Here is a 24,249-nt window from a genome sequence, read left to right on the forward strand (position 1 = left end):
AAAGAAAATGAACATTCATTGAGCAGAAATAACTATTAAAGTAACATGATAAACGTGTGATTTACACACGCATCTTTTTAGATAACAGATTTGTGTAATGTGTAAGAACATATAAAATGATGACAATCCAATAAAGGACATAAACAATATGACTTTCATGTCAAAGCATAAAAAGATATACACTGCAGATTACATTATAATTGGGTCATTGATGATATACAGTATATTGAATATTTCTAGTCAAATCAATTTTTGTGTCAACTTAATCTGTATTGCAACTAATCAACTAAGTCGCAAATAATATCAAGGTACTTTATAAAAAATAGCAGGTCTAAATCAACTCTTTGTTATTCAGACACTCAAAAACATCCCCAATGTACAGATGTCACGAATACGCACCTTTATAAAGAAAAAAAATAGAATATCATGGAGATATATAACTGTTTTTGTCAATTCTAAAACGTGGATATACTGTATCTAGATTCAGTACATGTTACATGATTCAGTAAATGTTTCAAATATTTTTAATTTTCATTTTGTTAATTACAGCAACATTGCCAGAGCAAACTGGGCTTTCATAACACTTCAGCTGATGTACCTATTTGTGCAAAAGAAGGCATGGCTAAGTATTGAATACATAAGCGGTTACTGTTTTCATTTAATAAATCCTTTTTTGGAGTGATTTTATTACATATTTTAGTATTTTTTAATACCAGATTTTTTATTTTAATAAATTATTGAAATCAGAATGAAAAAATACTTGGGATATTTTAATTTATGTGTAATAAATCTAAATGCTATATTGATAAAATTTGTCATCAGACAGAAGTATGGATTGCATTAAAATTTCTTGGAAGATTGCATCGATTTTGACATGGCCTCCAAATCATCACTGGTTGTAAACAATTAATATTATGGCGCAGTACCACACAAGCTAGTCGAGTTTGCTTTAGAATTCTTCCACGTGCCTGAGTGTGTCAGTAACATCATAGCCAAGTACTACGACAACCTGCACATGTGCTTCTCCATAAATGGCTATATGTCTGGTTGGCAGCGGCTGGAAGTCGGAATTGCCATGGGCTGCTCAATATCACCGATTCTCTTTGTGGCTGCATTTGAAGTATTGCTCATTGGAGAAAGGCAAATGGCCAAAGGCCTGAAATCACCGTCAGGAGGGAGACTCCCCGCTCTGAGAGGATACATGGACGATGTGACAAGCATCCTTCAAACCGCCCCATGTACAGCACAACCCCTCAAGCGGTTCGATGCACTGACAGTCTGGGCAAGGATGGAGATCAAGCCTGCAAAGTCCAGGAGCTTTTCGATCAAAAAAGGGGTGAGGGATGACAGGACGGTGTTCGCGGTGGGAGGAAAGAACATACCACTCCTGGCAGAGCAGCCCATCCGAAGCCTCGGGAGGGAGTACACACCAGAACTCTCGGATAAGCAGGTGGGGCGAGCAGCTCAAAAACAGCTGAGAGAGGGTCTTGCAAAGATCGACAATAGCCAACTCCCAGGGAAACTGAAGGTGTGGTGTTACCAATTCACACTCTTCCAGCGTGTGATGTGGCCACTGAAAGTAGGGGAAATTCCATCTTCCCTAGTCAGCAAGATGGACGGCATTGCCAATAAGTACATCAGGAAGTGGTTGGGCCTTCCCCGCTGCTTCTCGGACGCAGGCCTGTTCGGAAAGAACATCCTGCAGCTTCCTCTGAAGTCGATCAGCCTAGGATACAAGCAGTAGAAAACCTGCCTGGTCCTTGAACTGAGGGAAATTCAGAGACGAAGCGGTAAAGGACGCAGCGGTGGCTGTCCGTACTGGGCGGAAATGGAAAGCCAAGGAGGAAGTGGAGTTAGAGTTCCCTCAGTAACCAGAACAAAGAGTCAGATCTTTTTCCTGGGCTGCTTTTAAAAAGGGCCCATGACTTAAAAACACCATGATAAAACGGAGGCAAACCATTTAACTTTAGAAGCTTAGAGTCCATTAAAAACAGTGCAGCATCCAGGTCCAAGTGGCTCACTCGTCTGAATATGCAGCTGGCCACCTCTCTCCACGTCAGATCCGCTGGTCCGGTCAGAAACCGCTGGATGAACTGTAATCTGAACGTGGCTGTTCTGCTAGCCAGGTGGATGAGGCCCTGTCCCCCCTCCTCTCTTGATAAAAACAACACTCCTTGAGGCACCCAATGCAGCCCATCCCAGAAAAAGTTAACAAGTTTGGTCTGGATTTGTGCTAGAAACCCTGATGGGGGTTCCATACAGGCCAAGCGGTGCCACAGTTGCGAGGCTACCAGATTGTTTATCACTAAAACTCGACCTCTGTACGACATTCTGGGGAGCAACCATTTCCATTTTTTAAGTTTCCCTTCTATTTTGTCAATGACGCCCTCCCAGTTCTTCCTGGTTGTTGTCTCATTTCCCAGGTACACACCGAGATATTTGAGACCATCAGTCTTCCAACACAAGTTTTGAGGAAGAACCGGGAGGTTGCCATGCCACTCGCCAACAGCAAGGGCTTCACTTTTGTTCCAGTTTACTTTTGCAGCAGTTAAAACATTGAATGAGTTTGTCAAACCCACCAGAACATTAACATCCCTTTGGTTTTTGATAAGAACAACATCATCATCAGCATAGGCAGATAAAAGAATGTTCTCTCTAACACCAGGTAAAATCAAACCATCGATGCTTTTGCGAATTTTACAGAGGAGGGGCTCCAGAGAGAGTGCATAGAGCATCCCAGACAGGGCACAACCTTGCCGGATACCCCGATGCACCCCGAAGGGGGCACACAAACTGCCGTTAAACTTCAGAATACTCTCAACGTCACTGTACAACACCTTGATCTTGGCAATGAACTCGGTGCTGAACCCAAACCTCTCCATGGTTGTCCAGAGGAAGCTGTGCTCAACACGGTCAAATGCCTTTTCCTGATCTAACGAAATGAGACCAGCGTTTATACCCAATGATCTGGACACCTCCAAAACATCACGAATTAGGTAGACATTGTCTGCCATGGACCTGCCATGGACCTGCTAGAATGTCCCAGAAGGCTGTATAGAACTCAACCGTTAGACCATCGATACCCGGAGAACGTCGTCCCTGCATGTTCTGCAGGGCAGTGTGGAGTTCCTCGAACTCCAGCGGCCGGTCAAGTTGTGAATTTGTCTCCGTGGAGACCTGAGGTAGCTCTGCACAGAACTCCTCTAACAGTGGCTGGTTTTCCCGGTATTCACTGTCATACAAAGATGAATAAAAACTCACAGCTCGCCTTCTGATCTGTCCAGGCTCTGTCAGCTCCTGTCCTGTGTCAGACAGCAGGGAGTGAATCACGTTGGTCTGTCCATGCTTTTTTTCCAGGCCGAAGAAGAAGCTAGAGGGAGCATCCATCTCGGTGATGTTTTGTACCCTGGATCGAACTAGGGCACCCTGTACTTTAGTATCCAACAGGTCGGCTAAAGCCATTCTTTTGGACTTGAGGATTTCAGTACACCTCTGATTTCCTGTGGAAGCGCTTGTCTCCAACTCCACAATTTCAGCCTCTAGGTGTTTCATAGACCGGCAGGTGTCTCGTGTGACGTTCAAAGTATACTGTTGGCACAGGACTTTTATCTCTGTTTTGCCATAGTCCCACCACTGGCTAAGAGAGGTAAAATCAGCTTTTCTAAGTCTAAAAGTGCTCCAAAAATAACTGAAGATCTCTCTAAAGCCTCTGTCCAAAGCTAAAGTTGAATTAAATTGCCAGTATGCACTCCTAGGTAAAATATTTCCCATCACAACGCGACATGAAACCAGAGAATGATCAGTATAAGCAGCTGGCATTATATTACAGTCTTTGAAAGCATTGAAATGGTGTTTAAAACAGTAAAAGTGATCCAGCCTGGCTAAAGACACCCTGTCTTCTGTCAGGTGGGACCAAGTGTACTGTCGGCAGTCTGGATGCATCCTCCTCCACACATCCACTAGGCCACGAGAAGAGACCAGCCGTTTTAGAGTGTGTTGGGATGCTGGGTAAGGCTCCGCGTGGTTACGGTCTAACATCCCATCCTCAGTACAGTTAAAATCCCCACCCAAAATTGAAAAGTCTTCCGAACCACAGCTATCTAGCTTAGCTTGTATTATTTCTAGAAAGCCCTTCCTTTCTGCACCGTTTGTTGGAGCATAAATATTTACAAAAACCAGGGTGCGGTGTTCAAAATGTGCCTTTACTAAGAGACACCTCCCCTTTACGACATGCTCGATTTCTAGAGATGTTGGGTTAAAAGTTCTAGAGAACAGGAAGCCCACTCCACCACTCAGCGTGGTGTTGTGGTCCAGGATCACCTGTCCCTCCCACTCCTTCATCCAGTCCACCGCATTGTTGTCATCACTGTGTGTTTCTTGTAAAAACAGAACATCAATAGTTTTCCTCCTTGCTGTGTCAAAAATTAGTGCTCTTTTCCTCTCCTCTCTGGCTCCATTTACGTTTAATGTCCCCACTCTAAAATAATCCATGATAAGGGAAAAAGTTAAAAGTACCTTAAAGTAACTACACACAGACAGCCCTATCAAACCTCAGTTGTTTGCGGACTTTACTCATTTTCTTTTTGAGTCAGTATATCTCTTGGTCACTGAGTTCTGATGTTGCTCTGTTTTGAATAAGTTGTTTTGCCGAATTATAAAAAATTAATTTAACAGGAAAAAACTGTTCCAGGTTCAGACCTGTAAAAACAATTTAAACATTTTTTCAGGGTACAAATCGTGGTTTTGACTGGCAGTGACTGGAGTGTGAGATAGGTCACTGCAGTCAGACATACATTCATCACTGTCACTCCTGTCTGGAACACTGGGTGTGTTCTCTAGTCGACCAGCTTTACGTCCGTCAGGGTCAGTTAAAACATTCTTCCGCTTACCGCGGCGCCTGGCAGAAGCAGGAATCCATTCAGACTCACGCTCGTCTGTGATATCTTCAGGACCTGTCTGGCTTCCTGTCTCAACATTCTCATTTTTATCACCAGTCCCCTGTCTCTTGTTACCTACTGCACTTGTCACCACCTTAGTCTCACCCAGTGTACTGTCCTCACCCAGTACACCTGCCACCTCCATCTGTTATGTACTGATGTGCTTGCCCTACTGGGGACTGACGTCATATCCAGGTGCCAGGGGCGCGCCAGATATGGACTTGTGTGTATTGCCACGGAGCCAACATGTGTGCAGACGAGTGAGTCTAATAAATGCAATTGTTGTTTAAATACGGAGTTGATTATTGAAGAGAAGTAATCACTACCCAACACCATCCTCTCACCTATTTTTCTCACTACCTCTCCAGTCACCCCCTGTTCACCTGTCAGCCCCCCATTGTCACCCACCGCAACTGTCGCGTCACCCATCTCGCTGGGCGCCGCCCCACTCTCACCCATCACTCCACCTGCTCTCTCAGCCACCCTGCCACCATCCTCACTTGTCCCACCTTCACTCCGCCCCCTCACGATATCACTGGTTTTCACTGCTCCTACCTGCATCTGACTCAGTCTCGCCCCTCGGAGCATCCCTCCGATCCGCGTCCCCGAAGCTTCGGCGCCGCGGAGCCGGAACGGGACGCCACGGAGCGGCGGTGCGAGCCGCCATGTTACCGGGACCCGGAGCATCGCCGGCGCGTTTCGGACAGACGCTAACAACGTGTCCCTCCTCTCCACAGCCAAAACACTTCATCCGAGAGGAGGTGGCGTACCACGGGTAGTCATAGCCGTCCACTCTAACAACAAAACGGTAGTCAAATTCCTCCGTCCTGTTGTTCAGGATCATGGATACCTGTCGGCGGTGACAAATGAGATGCCCCAGATGTGGGGACTTAAACCCCGACGTGATTCTGGTAACTGGCGACACAACTTTTCCGTGTCGAGAGAGTTCTCTAACCAGGAAGTCATCACTGATGAAACAGGGGACGTTCGACAGTGTGATCGTTTACCCCCGCTCCACCAGCAGCTTCACCTGGGCTACCTTCGCCACGAACATGACGATTGCCTTGTTCATCCGGCCGGCAGACTTCAGTTCTTTATACCCGATAACTTCACCCACCGCTAGCGCTACCTCCTCCACGCCTAAATGGGACACCACTCTAATCCCGTGGTCCCTTGTCAGCGTAGTGAAATCAAACCCACCACCCGCCATGACGGCGTCCAAGTGGCCGCCAACCGGCACACACCTGGTCGGCTAAAAAGGTATAAAACCTGAAAATAAACGACGTTAAACACGCAATACAAACACAATTAACAATACACAAAGAGTAAAAACTCAAAAACGGAATGTGACGATATAAAAAATACTGAAAATTACTCAGCAATGTCTCTACTCACCTCACACACTCCTCACAGGAGAAGATCAAGGAAAGAAGAAGAAGAAGAAGAAGAAGCCTGTGCAACTTTCCTTTTATAGCTAAATTGGAGGAATATGATTTAATATTCTCATCAAAATAGATGTAAATTAAAATCAAATCTATCAGATTTTAAAACTGAGTGAGCCACACAAATCTCAAATGCACAATAGGTATCAACAGCAGAATTTATCAGAAAAAGATGGCATTAACTTAATTCCTACTAGGTATACTTGTTGCCACTTCTGCCACTTCCTGAATTTCCCTTGGGATCATTAAAGTATCTATCTATCTATCTATCTATCTATCTATCTATCTATCTATCTATCTATCTATGTACTCATTATAAGTTAAATATCATAGAATCAGTAAACCAATCAATAAAATCTGAGTGTGTTGAATTCCTAGAAAGCGTCAAACAAACACAACCACTTCTACATATACAGTTCTTAAGACTGACTAAATAAGTTCACATTTACCAGGAGTCTTAATTTCAAGTGAAGTTCATTATCTGGGATAGCAGGAGCACTTTGTTAGGTAACTTGAGTTTTTAGAAGAGCAGACGATGAACTGGCTGCTGCCAGTGGTCAATGCTTTGCTGTACAATGTATTTGAAAAATGTGCTGCTTTTGCAGCCCATAAAACAAACAAATAAGCAATAATTTGTAGTCAACACACGTCTGCTTTTCAAAGTCTCTCTTTTATCTACCTAAAGGTGCTAAAAAGGTCTCCAAAAAATGTTCAAGAACTGCAATGATTCCCAGTTGCTTTGTAGCAGATGCAGGGGATCTTACTTACACACTCATAGATGTGTATGTAATTCTCTACTAGTCTGAAGACAATTCATGTGACTTATTAAATAAAATTCTACAAGGTAGACACCTAAGTAATGTAGGGTGTCAAGTGGAGAAAGATTGCCTGCGTGTGTGTGTGTGTGTGTGTGTGTGTGTGTGTGTGTGTGTGTGTGTGTGTGTGTGTGTGTGTGCGTGTGTGTAAAGATTGTGGCAAACTCCAGAGAATTCTGCCATGATTTAACAATTGGAAAAGGCATGTTAATGATAGCATTAATTTGCCAAAATATCTAAGTAAGTGATTGTAAAATGATAGTACATCATACTCCTGAATGGTGCAGTTTCACAGTTAAGAATTGCTCAATACAGTGGTACCTCTACTTACGAATGTCTCTACTTACGAAATTTTCTACTTACGAAATTTCTCACCAGAAAAATATTGCCTCTACTTACGACTTACGTAATGTAAAATCGGCTGATACTCGAATCTCCCACAGGTTCCTGAACGCAACATTCTCGGAGGTGCTCTGCCATTGGCTATTACCTATTACGTATCTTCCTGGCATTCCATTAGAGGGATGCCACTCTACCTCTGTGTGGAGCTAGATCGGTGCTTATGCAGAGTGTCCCACATTCGGCACTCGACCCGTGAGGTAGTCTAATAGTTTTGCTTAAATATAATAACTTTCTGAGTATGTATTTGCTATGGACCCCAAGAAAGTGATGGAGAAAAGAGGAAAAGAAAAGACGAAGAAAATTGTTTTTTGTCCATACAAAGCAAGAGATCATAGAAAAGCGTGAGAAAGGGATGCGTTTGGTTGATCTCGCCAAAGAATATGGCCGTAATGCATCTACAATCGCCACGTTATTAAAACAAAAGGAAGTTTACGGAGTTTAAGGCATTGTGGATGGAGAAGTTAAGGGTGGTTGGAGAAGTTCAAAAGGAGGACTGGAATTCACTCTGTTCGGCATCATGAGATAGGAGCGCATGAACCAAAGAGAACAAAAAAAAAAATGGAGACAGCAGTTACAAGGTAAATAACCATCATTTTTATTCTTTACTCTATTCTTTGTTTTTTATGTTATGCACAACTCTTTTATTGTGTAATAATCCAATTCTAACATGTATTAGTTACATATTTTTATACTTTATAAAACATTTATGTCGGAATTTTTTGGGGCTTGGAACTGATTAGGGCATTTGCATGGAAAACTTACGTAATTTTCTACTTAAGCAATTTTTTCCAGAATCACTTAATTTCGTAAGTAGAGGTACCACTGTATATAGGTTTTTGACAAATGCTAACAATGACATTTCTGATACTGACTTCAGAGTATAGCTGACACTAAATGGCATCTGAGCAAAGTTAGTCATTTTCAGATTACCACCGCTGTATCCGCTGCAGCGGGTCACAGGGAGCCGGAGCCTATCTCGGCAGCATAGGATGTGAGGCAGGGGACACTCCTGGCACGATGCCAGTGCACCGCGGAGCCACACACAAAGACATACAACCATGGACACACACACTCATTCCTACGGGCAATTTGGAACGGCCAATCAACCTGAAGTGCATGCTTTTGGAGGTGGGAGGAAGCCGGAGAACCCGGAGAGAACCCACGTAGACAAGGGGAGAGCATGCGAACTCCGCACAGAGTGGGACTCGAACCTGGGTCTGCATTGTTGTGAGGCGGCAGCGCTAACCACTGCGCCACTGTGCCGCCTCTGAGCAAAGTATTCCTTGAAAAGTTAAATTTTAAACCATTTTCAGGTAAGGGAAAGTGAATGTATTCAGTCAATCTTAGCTACAAATAATAACTGACTCCTTTTGAAAAGGATTCGTTTCACTTGCAAAACAAGCTTGTGTGCCATCAGATCTTTACTTCACCTGAAACATGTGCAGTGTGGAGTACAGGAGGTGCAGGTGCAGATGAGTGAAGTCCATGAAAACTAATGGACATATATTTCACGTAGTAATCAGGAAATCTAAACTCTGAAAACAAAATCTTTCACAGAACTTTAATAAAAACAAATACTGAATTAACATAACACACAAGGAGCTGATTAAAGCAACTGCATAAACAAAAAACATGTTCAACGATTTAAAAAAAGAAGTCACAATAAACAACCCAAAAGCTGAGACTTGACAGAAAGTACGTTGGGACATGAAAACACGTAACAGAACACCCTACAGAATGAAGCAAACACAGCATAAGAAGAAGCCCGAAGTTGAAAAGAAACCTTGTCAATAAAACTGACCTCAGGGTCCATCAGCCTGGTGTTTTGGCTTCTGTGTTGTTGAAATTGTGTTAAGAATCAAAGCGCAAAGTTCAGTCAGTCCATGCTGTTTGCTCTGCAGGTTGAGACTGAGTAGAGGAGTGCCGGGTGGACAAATACTTGAAGCAGAAAAACAGGTTCCTCCTTACATGTCCTGTTTTCAAGAACTGTCAACAGACTGTAACATTCACATCTCACACCCTAATACAAAGAAAACCTTGACACACCTTGACTACCACATACCTGTTACTCATGCACAAAAACACACACAACAAAACTGTCCTACTTTTCGTCATAAATTACAACGTGTTTTCACATGCACCAACATATAGACAAATAAAATGACATTATATGGAAAACCTCAAATTTAGGGAGCCAAAACAGAAAAAACTGGTTGGATAAAACAGTGTGATGACAGTGTATATATGTAAACCATAATTATTTATTGTAATTTCTTTATCAACGACCCGTATGTATTACTTTTTTTTTTTACCAGTCATCAAAATATACGTAGCAACATTGTGATTATAAAATTTACAAGTACATTTTAAAATTAGCTTAGCTTAACTAATATTTTCTGGAAATTAAATTTCCATAAAAATGCAAAACATTTATTTGTAGATCACACAATTCCTGACTTACAAGTACAACTGATCAAAAAAAGAACACACAGTTTTTTAGCCCGAGTAGCCCAAATCCTTCTCAAATGATAAAGCAATTGGATTCACACTAAATTTCCAAAAAGTGTAGTGAGTCCAACTCAGTGGACAGGTCACCTAATAAAGTTCAATAAAATAAATCCTTTATTAATAAAACAGATAATTAATCATCTGTTTTTGATCACCTGATCATCTCACGATGACCGATATCTGCTTTAAAGTGTGTCCTGAAAACATCTCAATACAATATATAACAGTCCATATGATGTTGTCTGGATTTGGATTCAACTTTAATTCATGAAGCATTTTTAACAAAGATGATGGGAAACATGATCACCTTGTCAGTGGTAGATATAGTTTTATTCCTGACAGCTAAAACTAGATTAAACCTGCAGCAAATTCACATTTCAGGAGACCTTTAAAAGATAAAATGTAAAATGAGGTGTGTTTCCTCTTTAGTGTCCTTTTTCATCATCTCACTCTCCTTTCTGACCAACCAGTCTGTTGAAGATGGAATGTTCATTTTGCATGAGAACAGTGGGGGTGTCAAACTCCACCACTTTCCCACCAAGCATCACAAGCACCCGATCATAGTCCATGATGGTGTTAATCCTCAAAGACAAAAATAAAATTATCAGTCAATATCTTATCTTAAAGGTTTCATTAATAAGAATTTATCATGTACAGTAATATCAAACCTTGAAAAAGACATCAGGAGAATCTTTACCTGTGTGCAACGGTGAGGATGGTCTTATCCTGAAACTTCTCTCTGATGGTTTGCTGCAGCAGTTTGTCTGTCTTCTGATCCACGCTGGCCGTGGCTTCATCGATACATAGAAGCTATGTGATGGTAAAACAATGCAGAGTGTTAAATAAGTGTGTTATTTAAATGGATGTTAATATTTGGCACGGGAATTACTGCTAATGATGGTAGGAATGAAACAGATGTAACACTTGTTCACAAGAAAATACTGGAGACAACAAAACTCAGTAATGTCACCTGAGCACAGACATTTACTTTCGCATTATTGTGTGTACAGTATATCTGCATATGAGCACATGCTCAATGTGTATGTTACTGTTAAATCAATGGCTGGGTTAGCATCTCACAACTGTGGCCGTGTTTGATGAGATGCACATTAGGGGAAATATAAGTACACATAGTACAACCTAGGTTAAAATATTTACAATGACTCATCTTTTGTGGATTGTGAATGTATTTGTGTGATAATATTTCATACAGAGTAGAACAGACTTTCTTTAGCTGATATCATGTTTCTCTAAACACGCCCATGTTTACATTATATTTCATATCCTACTCAGATCACATGTACAGTATATGAGATAACTTTCATATTAGGATTGGAGGTGTGGAAAGGAGTCAGGGCCATCAATCAGCCAATAAACTTTTGTTTGTAAAGTGCTTAATCCTATTAACAGATATTTGAAAATGATTTTACGGGAAGAGTAACCCAACAAAAGAGAAACACCTCCAAGGCAATCATAAGCGACAGCGGGAGGGACAAAGTACCTCATGAGGAAGAAACAGTGGTCGGGGACCCAGACTCTGGAGGGCGGCAATCCGCCTTGACCGGTTGGGTGGAAAATAAATACAACTGAGATAGGGGCTGCTTTCCTTACAGCACATGTACGGAAAGCAGCAGCACTGAGATAACCGGGGAAGCCAATGATGAAATGTAGGTCAATGTTGTGAATTCCATATGTATAAACCTGCTGAAAAATAGTGTTCATCCAGCACTGAGGGCCAATGAGAAGGGGGATATATATATATATATATATATATATATATATATATATATATATATATATATATACACACATAGGGACAACACGGTATGTACCACGGTCAGATAGAGGAAGTGGCTGATACCAAGAAGACCTACCAATGGCTGGATAAAGCTGGACTGACAGCACAGAGGCACTGATCATGGCAGCACAAGAACAGGCCCTAAGTACAACAGTAATAGAGGTCAATATCTACCACAGTAGATCTGACCCAAGGTGCAGGCTATGTAAAGAAGCCTCAGACACAATCCAGCATGTGGTAGCAGGGTGTAAGATGCTAGCCAGGTCAGCATACATGGAGAGGCACAAGCAAGTAGATGTGATAGTGTGACATCTGTACCCAGTATGGAATAGAAATACCCAAATCCAAATGGGACATACCACCAAAGGTGGTTGAGAACAACAGGGCTAAGATCCTGTGGGACTTCAGTTTCCAGACTGATAAACAGCTCCTGGCTAACCAACCAGACATATTGGTGGTGGACAAAGAGCAGAAGAGAGCAGTGGTGATATATGTGGCGATTCCAGCTGACGCCAACATCATGAAGAAGGAACATGAAAAGATTGAGAAGTATTACAGCAGACTTCACTTTCATCAGTGTTGGAACATCAACAACATCCGAAAAAAAAAAACGGTTGACGGGTAGAAGCCATTGGCTTGTAAAATTCCCGTCCCGTAAATCAACAACATCTCTCTCATTACAACACATTATCAAGTTTTTAAAACCTTTTTTAAAGGCAAATAGAGTTCCTTAGACTCCTAACTTCATTGTCAAGTTTGTTCCAGAGTTTAACGCCAGTCATACCTTATTGGTTGAATTTCACCAATTCTTCCACTTTTTTGATCACCATTTTTTTCATCTGCTCCAGATAAAGCTCTTTTGTTTTGATGAAGATCCTGCAGATGTTGGTCCAGGTGTTTTCGATCAGCCCATTCTTCTTCAGCTGACGAGCTTTTTTAGCGATATCAGTATTCTTTTTGGTGAGATTCTCATTGATGCATCTTTTCCTTTCAGTTTTGGGCCTTGTCTCAGAAGAACAATTTCGTACTTGCAATTGTTAAACTTTATCAGCACTGCAGGTGCTCTCCTACCTCCAGATGGTAGTGGGTGACATTTCTCAATCTGGTCCGGCTCAATATTAATCTCCAGATCCCTCAGTTGAGAAGTCATCTGTTGTTCCACTGACTCATAATCAGTACTGTGTTCAGTTTCCTCTGCTCTGGCCACAGCATGAGCGTAATTTCTCGGCTTAAGTTTGATGTCGAGAAATTACGAATGCTTTGTTGGAATTCCTCCATTCTTTGTTGTCCTTGCTCTAGGACAACCATCTTTCATTCTTTTTTATCTGCGTCTTTTCTCATTTTATCCATGTTATCCTCCATTTTTTTGCATGCGGTTAACTAACGGTTTCAGGTTGTCTTCCAGGTCAACAGTGACCTTATCAAGGTCACTGTTGAACTTATCGAAGTCACTCCTTAGCTTATCCACAGTACGCCTTAGCTCATCCACTGCACAAGGCCACCCGCTCAAGGGTTTCTTTCATGTTTTTATTCTCATACTCCTGATTTTCCTCTTACTCTCGTCATTTTGCGGGAATCAGTAAGAGTCAGTGAGAGTTAACCCAAGTATGAATTCGAGGGAGTAGTGAGAGTTAGCAACGACGAGAGACAAGAGAAAGACGTCTGCTCTCGTTGAAAGTCGGATGACCATCTCAAACAAGTATCAAGGGTTGAAAGAACAGCTGGACATATGTGGAAGATCAAGATTAATGTGATCCCCATGGTAATAGGAGCACTTGGGAGCAGTGACCCCCAAACGGGAAGAGTGGCTCCGGCAGATTCCTGGTAAAACACCTGAAGCCTCAGTCCAGAAGAGCGCAGTCCTAGGAACAGCTTGGTCCTCTGGTAGAGGACCCAAGCTTGAGGATGACACACAGATACCACCCTACAAGGGTGAGAGGGATATTTTTTTAAACATATATACATTTATATAGATAGATAGATACATCGAACGCATCATTAAAAAGGAAGGATACTGGGGACCCAAACATTCTGCATGACTGTCATTGTCGATTACTTAAACATGTGGTGAGATTAAATCAAAGAAAAACAACAGTTGAACTCACGGCTGTATTTAATAGTGATAGTAAGAGCATTTCTACACATACAATACAAAGGGTGCTCAAGAGTTTGGGACTGAACAGCTGTGTAGCCTTAAGAAAACCACTAATCGGTGTGGTTGACTGGACAAAAAGGCTTCAATTTCCTCAGGAGCATAGAGATTGGACTAAAGATTGGAGCAATGGAAGAAAGCCATGTGGTCTGATGACCCCAGATGTACCCTGTTCCAGAGTGATCAGGCTAAGAGGAGAGGCAGCTGTAGTGCTGAACCCATCATGCCTAGTGCCTACTGTACCAGCCTACAGGGGCAATGTTATGATCTGGGATTGCTGCAGTTGGTCAATTCCAGGTTCAGCAACAGTATGTGCTCAAAGGATGAGCTCAGCTAACTACCTCAATATACAAAATGACCAGGTTTTTTCCATCAATGGATTTTTTTTCTTCCCTAATGACAAGGGCATATTCCAAGATGACGATGCCAGAATTCATCAGGCTCAAATTGTGAAAGAAGCATGAGACATGGTTCACGAAGCATGAGACATCATTTTCACATATGGACTGGCCACCGCAGAGTTCAGACCTGAACCCCATTGAGTACCTTTGGGATGTTCTGGAGAAGACTTTGCGCAGAGGTCAGACTCTACCATCATTAATGCAAGATCTTGATGAAAAAATAATGTATCACTGGTTGCAAATAACTTGTGACATTGCAGAAGCTTATTGAAACACTACCACAGGGAGTGCATTCCACAACAAAAACTAAAGGCGGTCCAACAAAATATTAGAGTTTGTGACCTTTTTTTGGTGGTGACTTTTTTGGGCCAGGAAGTGTATATATACACACACTGTTTCTTCTTGTGTAATTAAACTAAATGATAAAATTAGCTTTCACCTTGGCCTGGGTCAGAAGAGCCCTGGCCAAACACAGCAGCTGCCTCTGTCCCACAGAAAACAATTTTCCTCTTTCCCCAACCTCAGCATCCAGACCACCTGCAAGCACACACACACACACACACACACACACACACACACACACACACACACACACACACACACACACACACACACACACACACACACACACAGAGACAGAGAGAGAGAGAGAGAGAGAGAGAGAGAGAGAGAGAGAGAGACTGTATATGAGCATTAGAAAAGCACTCAGAACTCATACATTCACCAACAAGGTTTTGATTTATGCAGAGGTCATTTGTAGTATGCTTAGACCCCCATTAAAATGGAAATAATTGAGCACATACATTTATTCTGATAACCAAAACTATCACTGTTACACAATTTTTTTTCAATTGTTAACTCAAAAGCTTCTTTTTTTTTAGCATTTACATAATTTCAATGTGTATCTTATATAATGCACAAACCCATACGATAAAGCTACTGAACAGGTTAAAAATTGTTCAATAAGTCCTGTTTTAATCTTTACATCAGTAAAGTGTCAATGACAGTGAGAACTGTAGCTGTTTTCACACTGATATACTGCGTTATGCAGAGCAAAAAACATGATTGGGTCAAAATAAATTCATCATTTAGTTGAAAAATGAATGGTTAGATGTAATCTGTCCGTGCCTCCTGTAAAATAAGAATTACTGAATTAGGGGAATTAATAAATCATAAAAAGTTTCTGGTAGAGTGAGGGGTATGGTAAAAGTATAATCTGCAATTACACAAACAGTCGAAGCTTTATTGTATACTATGACAAATATTTATACATGCTAACACAAAATGGAATATCCGGAGAGTGGCTGTTTTACTCTGGGGTAAAAAACTCCCAATTGCGAGATGTTGCTGTTGCAACATGTCAGTGTAAACCAAAGAAAACATTCTGTAATAACTGTAGTTAATGTGAACAAGACAGGTGGAGTGAACTTTGTGAATACTCGTGAGTCATTTCTACTTTTTCCAACTATCTGTAATTTACAGTCATCTCCTCACATAACTTAATTTGACTCATAACATGTTCTTTGTAGAAATCTCTCACCCATCAAGTCGACCAAAGAGCTGAGGTGGCACTGCTCCACAACATCCACCAGCTGCTGCTCTGAGTGTCTTCCACATGGGTCCAGATTATCCCTGATAGTCCCACTAAACAGAAAGGGGTCCTGAGGAATAATAGCCAACCTGGACCTGCAGAGGGAACCAACACAACACACAAAGTGTCAGATGATAACTAACGGCATTTTTGAAATAGAGCCTTGTATCATTTCAAGCTTGAGGTGTTATTTTTTTAAGAATGGAATTCAAGAAGAAAGTAAAATCATCCGCTGAGTCATGTGATTCAAATGTAATATGCAAATTTTACAGGAGTTTGATGATGAAGAATATTTGTTATAGTCACTTAACAATATTTCTCTCACTTGACTGAAATAAGTGTTACAGTGCACTTGAAGGGTTCCATTGAGACAAAACATAGTTTGAATATATTTGAATGCTTGTCTTGTGCTAGGACCTGCCAAGAGGTCCTCGCACAAGTTGCTTTAACATGAGCTGAAGTTAAAGCAACCAGTTTTTTCTAGGCTTGAACAATTTTGAATTTGTTTTAAGTAACCAAATGAAACAAAAGGAAACATTTGATAAACTGACCTCTGGATCTACTTGCAGATGAAATCTCTTTGAGCAGTATCTATGTTTTATTGTGAAAGAATTAGCCTTTCCAGTATGCCTCTCTGAATGGCTCTTGATGACACATGATGTGTTTAAACTAAACAGGATGAAGTGTTGCATTGGAGCACCGAAAATGCAGTGTGAAACCACTCCTCCCTGTAGGTTGCTGACTAGATAACACAGTGTCCTGGGAGCTGTGGATGAACTTATAAATCAAACTATGCTGATAGGATCATATTAGCTTACCGATTGTTATCTAATTTTCATTCAAACCAACACTCATTTCAGACAAACCTGAGTTGAGCCAGGCCCACAGTGCGGATGTCCAATCCATCCAGGAGAATCTGCCCTTGGTTCAGCTCAACCATTCGGAACAAGGACTGGAACAGAGTGGACTTGCCGGAGCCTGTGCGCCCCACGATGCCCACCTTCTCCCCGGGTCTCACTACCAAGCTCACTCTGTCCAGAGCATTAGGAAGACCATCCCTGTAGGCCAAAACTACAGAACGGAACTCCAGCCAGCCCTGCTCAGGCCATTCCGGGGGCAGCTGATGTTAAAGAAGAGATAGCGGAGTGACATAAAAGTTACAACACAGATATGGTTTAATGTTTTGTTTTGACTGTTTATTTGTAGTCACACAGTCTTGCTGCGACACTTTCTTATTTACTGAGGTTTCAATGGAGTAGTTCTCCAAATAACTGAAGAAGGTGCGGCTTCCCACAATTAAAGCTGAAGACATAAGCATCCACAGCATCTGAGGAATGTGCCGAAACTCTGCTGCGAGAACATAGTGACAAGATAACACAATGTCCTGTTGTTGAATTGAGCTGACAACATTTTGTAAACTTAAAGTACACTTAATAGCTTGACTTTGTATTTGTTTTTTTCCTTTTTTGTTTTTCACTTTTGAGATGAAATTCACATTTTCTTCAGTTGTTTCGGAGAAGGTAGCATTGCTTTTCTGCTGTGAAGAACATTAGCTCACCCTTTGGTAACATTATGTATTTATCAATACTTTATCGATCTGTTGGGAACTTTTCACTTGGAAATTTGTTCTCTGCATTTGAGCAATCACTATTAAACATTTGGCGGGACATATGGTGCCAAGGGAGCAAGTTGGAGTTAAGTATTGTGCTCAAAGACACATTGGCATGTAGATTGGGGGAGTGGTTCTCGAATTACTGACCTTCCGATGAGTCAATCGACGCCCTTACCACCTACAACACAATTGGGCAACATAGTAGATAATGACTCAGACATTCAATAAGATTTGGAGTCACTAAAATTCTGTACATTCCTGCATCACACCCAGTCTCTAACTGCTGTCAGTATCCATTGATGGCAGCGTGGCAGTTGATCTGACCTGTGTGTTCTGGTGCTGTGGTTCTGAGGGAAGGCTGGTGGAGTACTCCTCAGTTCTTTCCACACTCACCAGCTGCATCTCAGTCTGGGTGAAACTGAATATAAGGCCAGACAGCAGGGCTGTGATGGACAGGGCGTAGGAGAGGGACAGACCTACCATGCCTGTTGAACAACATAATCATAAACATCACAGAGGTGACACACTTGTTTAGCAACCATACCCAGCTTGGACTCACCTGGATCAACAGAACTATGCTGGTGCTGGATTACAGCAATCACTGCGAGGCCAGTCACCACAGCCACACCAATCAGCTGCAAGCGGATATCCAGCCACTGCATAGCGGCATTGCTAAGGAAGAAGCAGCGTTGGTTCTGCTCAAGAAGACGGGCATTCTCCTCCATGAACCTATAGCAACAAAGTGGCATGACATAGGTTTGGCTCAGGACAAGGTAAATATAGGAATGATTTACCCAAATCATGTAGTATGGAGCATCCAGACAGAAAAAAAAGATCAGTCACATCCAACATCTTAGACCAAAACCACAAACCTATATATCAACAAATACAAGTTTTTGCCACCTAATGTCCAATGTAAATAGAATATGCTGATATAATTTTCAAACTCAGTGATAGTTTTCAGGGTCTCACCTGGCAGAACTTCTACTGGCCCGGATGGTTCCAAGCCCTGTCAGGGTTTCAGAGAAGTGTGAATAGATAGGAGACAAAGTGAGGCTGCACATGCGCTTTAACTCCCGAGATGTGTGCCGGTAGAAGTGTTGTGTGCGATGGTAGAACAGAGCCAGGGGAAGAAGTGGCACTAAGACCCAGGGTAGGCTATAGCTTATCACAACCAGCATCCCTGCCAGACTGAACACAGTGGCTAGCAAGATGTTCAAAATGAATGGCAGGCTGTCATCTATGGTGTACAGATCTGAGGAGAACCGGTTAAGAATGCGACCCATTGGAGTTGTGTCAAAGAATGTCCCTGTGGCCTGGGAAAGAATGAAAACAGGAAGACAGTTTGGTTAATTCAAGTAACCAATTTGGTTTAAGTATATTATAAAAATTCTATTGGTGCTCTGATCACCATTTTTAAATTAACATACAGACGGACACACAGTTAGTAGATATCATCAACTTACAATGTTTTTTTTCCACATGCAGCCAACACTGAATGAAAAAATCATTCAGCTGTTGTTTTGCATCAAATTATTGTATGAAAGTCACAAATCCGCAAGATGAGAACAAATATGATACTAGTTCTAAGGTATAAAAGGACTGAGACAAGGCGGTCATGACCCAATGAGCTACCAGAGACTAAGGGCTGAGGGTGGTTGCAATGCAAAGCACATCTGTCAATTCACCTAAATCCATCTGATTCATTGTAAAAAAATAAAAAGACTGATCAAAAACACAAATGTTTCTTTTAAATGAGCAAAAGAAGCAAAGGTTTTGTCCTAACATAGGTAACAATAAACATTACACTTTATCAATGCTGCAACCTCTAACACTGAGAACTGAGTTTTCCCTCTTTCCTCCCTTCTCAACCACCTCGAGCATGTGGCTTTGTGTTTAGCAAATCATACTGATCTCAGTATGATTTGCTAAACTGGTTATTTCATTAGAGCTCACACTATTGTTTTACACAATAGCTGAGACAAGAAATTAATTTGTTCATCTGCTAGTCAGTTTACTGTGGCAGCCGTCTGACTCTTTAACCCTCACTTCTTGCTGCAAAACTCTTTTTTTTTTCTTTGTTACATTTCATTTATTTGTCACTGTGAGTTGAAAATAGCATTGTTGAACATTTTTTCACTTTTCAGTCTGAAAAAAACATTTTGACTCTTTTCAGCTTTTTCAGTCCTAAAACGACTGTTTCTGGCTAAGGAGTCACTTGTTTTCACACATATGCTGTGGAAACCTGTGTGACAAGTAACTTTCTTGTCATTTTCAGGGGCAATGGCATTTTCTAACATGTTTCCACAGGTTTCAGTCTGAAATGAATGGGGTGGCAGTGGCTCAGCGGTAGAGCAGATGTCTCGTAGATGGATCGCCCCAGCCATCGGCGGATCGAATCCCGCTCCCGCCATGATGTCACCAGGAGTGTGAGCTGACAGTGGGAGGTGTCAGCTCACCTCCCAGCCACTGCCGAGGTGCCCTTGAGCAAGGCGCCGTGCGCCCTTGAGCAAGGCGCCGTTCCCTTACAAGCTGCTCAAAATTGGGTCGCGTTCCGAAGCAGCTGCCCGTCACTCTGCCTCCCTGATGTGATTGCACTAACTGCATGCCTACAGCCCCCCTTGTGTGCTGTGTTCAGGGGACCTGTATACTTGTCAACTAACCGAGTGACTTTGTTATTTCCCCTTGCGGGGATCAACTAAGTATACTTCTTCTTCTTGTAGTCAAAACCTCATGTTTTTAGATTTATGCTAGGAAACCTTTGTTACATTTCATTTATTTGTCGCTTTGAGTGGAAAATAGCATTGTTGAACATTTTTGCACTATTCAGTCTGAAATAAACATTTTGACTCTTTTCTTTTGCTGCCAAACTCTAAAACTGCTCAGCTTGACTGCTTAGTTGCTCAGAGCTCACCTTGAGGACCCGGTCCAGAAGTCGGTTGTGGATAACTGAGGCAGCACAAATGACTCCATAGGCAAAGAGGAAAGCTCGGAGTGCGGTGAAGACAGTGTTGGCCGCAGCAACGGAGCTGTACACCATCAGGTAAAACCTCACATCTGAGCTCATGTTGCTGGAAGGTAATGTCTGAACAAATGAGGATGGAGCAGACCTGGGGGAGTAGGTGTGAACGTTTTACCACATGAAGACAGGAAGATGTAGAGCTTGGATGTTACTCTGTGCATTAAAATAAAGAATTAACTTAAACCATACAAAGTTATTTAAACATGATAACAAAAATCTGTAAATTACGGCCGAGCAGTTCAAAACACTTTTTAGAAATGTTTTGATATCAACTTTATGGTGTTATTCTGATCTAAACTGAAAATCTGATGTTCACTTCATTTGATAACTTGAATGCCTCCCATACAAAAAGAATGTGTTATTAACAATGCATGTACTGGATAACTTACATCAACCTTCCAGATAAGAAGAGCAGAAGATGAGGTATGCCAGAGAGAGAACCATTTGTTTGACTGGAACTGTTGTTTTTCAGTTCAGAGATCCAGTGGGATAGCCACCAGTCAGAAAGGTTCTTAGAGACTGAATCACAAACAAAGTTATTAACAGCTGAACTCAACCTTTTTACTATTTAAAAGCCCATCATGAGTCAACTGCATTCCCGTTATGTTTAATAGGAATAAACCTAATAATGTCATTGATGTAAGATTGTAAAATTCATCCAAGCTACTACCAGTTGACCAGCTGTCTGGACTCATCAGATCACACTACATTGTGTTGGTTGATGCAAACCTTGCATGAGGAGCAGAGACATCAGGATAGAAGCAGCCATCACACCTCCTATAGCAAACCAGTAGGTCTTGTAAACTCTCCATGAAAGACTGCCAGACTGCTTCTGCTCCACCCCCAACTGGTAGATGTCATCCTCCACACAAAGATCATGAGATGGACACGGCTTCTCTTCCTCCTGTTCCACATCATCTGGGTCACACCCAATAAGTATTAATATTTACAGCAAACCCAAATTTAAGAAGTGATTAATTTGGATTAAGACAAAACTGATTTATTTACCTTTAATTTCCGAGTGGAATGCATCTGATGTTCCTTTATGCAAGCACAAAATATTAAGTTATTGGTTATTTGTATTCTCCATAAAAAATTTTGGGGTTATGACGGTTCTTATTTCTTCAAGATCGATCCAGTCTGCAAGCTGGACCATGGATAATGGCTTCACGTGATCATGGCAAGGGGATTTAGCCTTACGCAAATAGTCTCTAAAAAGCAACATTAACACCCATAGATTAAGATTTCACATTATGTTAAAATAACTCCGCAAGTGAGACTAAGTGACCCGTTTGCTCTGATGTCAGACTTCATGTGGTCTTTTTGTTTTTGCTGTTGGTGCATCCTCTGCAGTGTTTCATTCCTCTTGTATCCACATCTCTGGGAACTTCTGATCAGGAAACAAACGCAGTGTATTTATGCGCATCAGCAATTCGGGTGAGGTCTACAGTTAGTGCCAGCAAAGTAGACAATAGGTTTCCTGCAAGAAAACTCTTTCACAACCTGTCTGTTATTTCATGTTTTAAATTACTGGCGGGATTGTAGAGGCGGAGAGATGTGAAACCGGGTGGCGGGGGGTCACATTTTGTCTTGATAAATATCAACTGTATGGGAGTGGGGTTTGGATAGAGCTCCATATCAGTAAAATGGAGGGATGTGGCTCAGCAAACACTATCAGGAAGAGAGAGTTGCTTATAAAATGTGAATTTGAGATGAGATGGTTAGTCTGGACCACGGTGGTAGAAATGAACAGAGAAGCTGTGTTTGTAATCCCTACCCTTTAAACAAAGCAGACTGAACCTGAGGTTAGCGTACCTTCCTCTGTCCGGTTATGGTCACTCTTCCATTTTCCCGACACTGTCTCAACCATAGGAAGGATTTCTGCTGGTGTGCCTGTTTAAGAGGAAAGAAAACAGGGTGGAACTTTTTTTAAAAGTTCTTGTAATTTTTGTAATTATTAACTACCAAAAGTGATCAAAGTACAGTAGTGGAATGTGTAATCTCTGCTTTCGAAACAGAGGTCTTAAAATGAAGTTTAATCAGGTACGTTGTTTGTACATTCAGCTAAAAACAAAATAATGAAAGGATTAGAAAGATTAGAGGATTAGAAATAGAACAAAATTAGTAGTGTAATACAAATCCATTTCCAAAATTTAAATAGAAATAAAAAGTGATGCAAAAAAAAAGGAAAACATTCATGCGAAAACGGCAACATATCAAATGCATAAAATTAGAAATAAGGATTTTCCGGGGTGATTATAAGCTCATTTCCAGTAACATATTTCCAAAAAGTGGTTACAAAAAGTTGGGAAATGTGAAAATAAAGCAGCTGGTGGAACAGCTCAAAATAGAGGTTAAGTCGTGACAGGTTACAAACATTTTGGGTAAAAAGAGAGCATCATAGAGGCTGAGTCTCTGAATTGAAGATGACAAACAGTTCACCACTCTCCATTGTCTAAAGTCATAATATCATTAAAAGAGTTGGTGAATCTTAAGAATTTGTGCATCCACAAAACAACTAAAGAAGACCCTCAGATGACCCTGCAGTAAAGACATATATGGTTCTATGGTGGACATCACTGCAGCAGCTCAGGAAGACTCCCAAAAGCCATTATCCATTAACATTAGTCATTGTATCCACAAATGACAGCTAAAACTCTGAGACTGAGAAAGACCACTGTCATCATTGGACATGGGTTCATTACAGATAGAGGAAAATTGTCCTAATCAAAATGTTTCGGAAATCACAGATATCACGTCCTCCAGACTAAAGAGTAAATTGGCCATCCATCTTTTTATCAGTGGACCGATCAGAAAGCAGCCTCCGTAACAAGTTTGTATCAGTGGAGAATGGAAAACATTCCATATTCAAAGTGACACCTTGCAGACTGTTGTTAAAAAACAGACAATGCAAGAAAGGATAATGTGACCCTGTCTCAACATATTTGTCTTGCTGTTATTGAAATTTATGTGAGGAAATAACTTCAAAATAACATTTTAAATGTCCTTTTTGATACATTGCGGGATATGACTATACACAGCATCCTAACATTTTTGGACATGAGTGCTATGTACCCAGAGCCATTTCACCTTATGAAAACAGTCACATGTTGACTTTTCCACCTCCCTGGGAATTTTTTTTAATTTTTTTACCCGTTTTGATGATTGTTCCATTGTTCACGAAGACCACCATGTCCGCTTTGTGTACAAATTCAATTCGGTGTGTGCAAAGGATTCTGGTCTTTCCTCCCAGGAGCTCTAAGATGCATTTCTTCATGAGGTGTTCGGCGACATCAGCATCCACTGCTGCCAACGGATCATCAAGGAGGTAGATGTCTTTGTGCTGACACGGTGAGATCAGATAGCAAAATGAAAGGGAAGAGTGTCATCACATGATGCACGGCATTTTAATGTGTTCACTTTAAATAATATTCTACAGAACAACTTCATTTGTGACAATTTTTTGTGGTCCACATGTGATACATCCTCAAAGCAACATACAGTAAATGGAAACATATGGATATCAAATTATGAAGTGATTGACTATTTCTCGTCTGTCTGTGATCACA

The 24,249-nt window shown here is 41.4% G+C and overlaps 1 protein-coding gene across 4 annotated transcripts in view; it reads right to left on the reverse strand.

Moving 5' to 3' along the window:
* abcc10 (ATP-binding cassette, sub-family C (CFTR/MRP), member 10) overlaps positions 1–24,249 on the reverse strand; it is a 40,935-nt gene that overhangs the window by 10,580 nt on the left and 6,106 nt on the right. The window contains exons 10-23 of one of the 4 annotated variants that reach the window (XR_011036892.1): positions 23,834–24,023; positions 22,496–22,573; positions 21,689–21,721; positions 21,410–21,598; positions 21,070–21,199; positions 20,573–20,768; positions 18,631–18,974; positions 18,218–18,387; positions 17,983–18,143; positions 16,913–17,166; positions 15,996–16,141; positions 14,895–14,992; positions 10,802–10,914; positions 9,398–10,686 (exon numbers count right to left, since the gene is read on the reverse strand). Coding sequence is in view for 2 of the 4 variants with exons in the window: in XM_068321179.1 (XP_068177280.1) it covers positions 10,551–10,686; positions 10,802–10,914; positions 14,895–14,992; positions 15,996–16,141; positions 16,913–17,166; positions 17,983–18,143; positions 18,218–18,387; positions 18,631–18,974; positions 20,573–20,768; positions 21,070–21,199; positions 21,410–21,598; positions 21,689–21,721; positions 22,496–22,573; positions 23,834–24,023 (2,238 nt within the window). In the remaining 2 variants the exon portion in view is untranslated. Of the gene's footprint in view, positions 1–9,149; positions 10,687–10,801; positions 10,915–14,894; positions 14,993–15,995; positions 16,142–16,912; positions 17,167–17,805; positions 17,837–17,982; positions 18,144–18,217; positions 18,388–18,630; positions 18,975–20,572; positions 20,769–21,069; positions 21,200–21,409; positions 21,599–21,688; positions 21,722–22,495; positions 22,574–23,833; positions 24,024–24,249 lie in introns of those variants that run through there. The other 3 variants (XM_068321179.1, XR_011036893.1, XM_068321180.1) reach the window with 3 other exon arrangements.

The sequence above is a fragment of the Antennarius striatus genome, chromosome 8 (genome assembly GCF_040054535.1).
Source record: "Antennarius striatus isolate MH-2024 chromosome 8, ASM4005453v1, whole genome shotgun sequence".
Lineage (NCBI taxonomy): Eukaryota > Metazoa > Chordata > Actinopteri > Lophiiformes > Antennariidae > Antennarius > Antennarius striatus.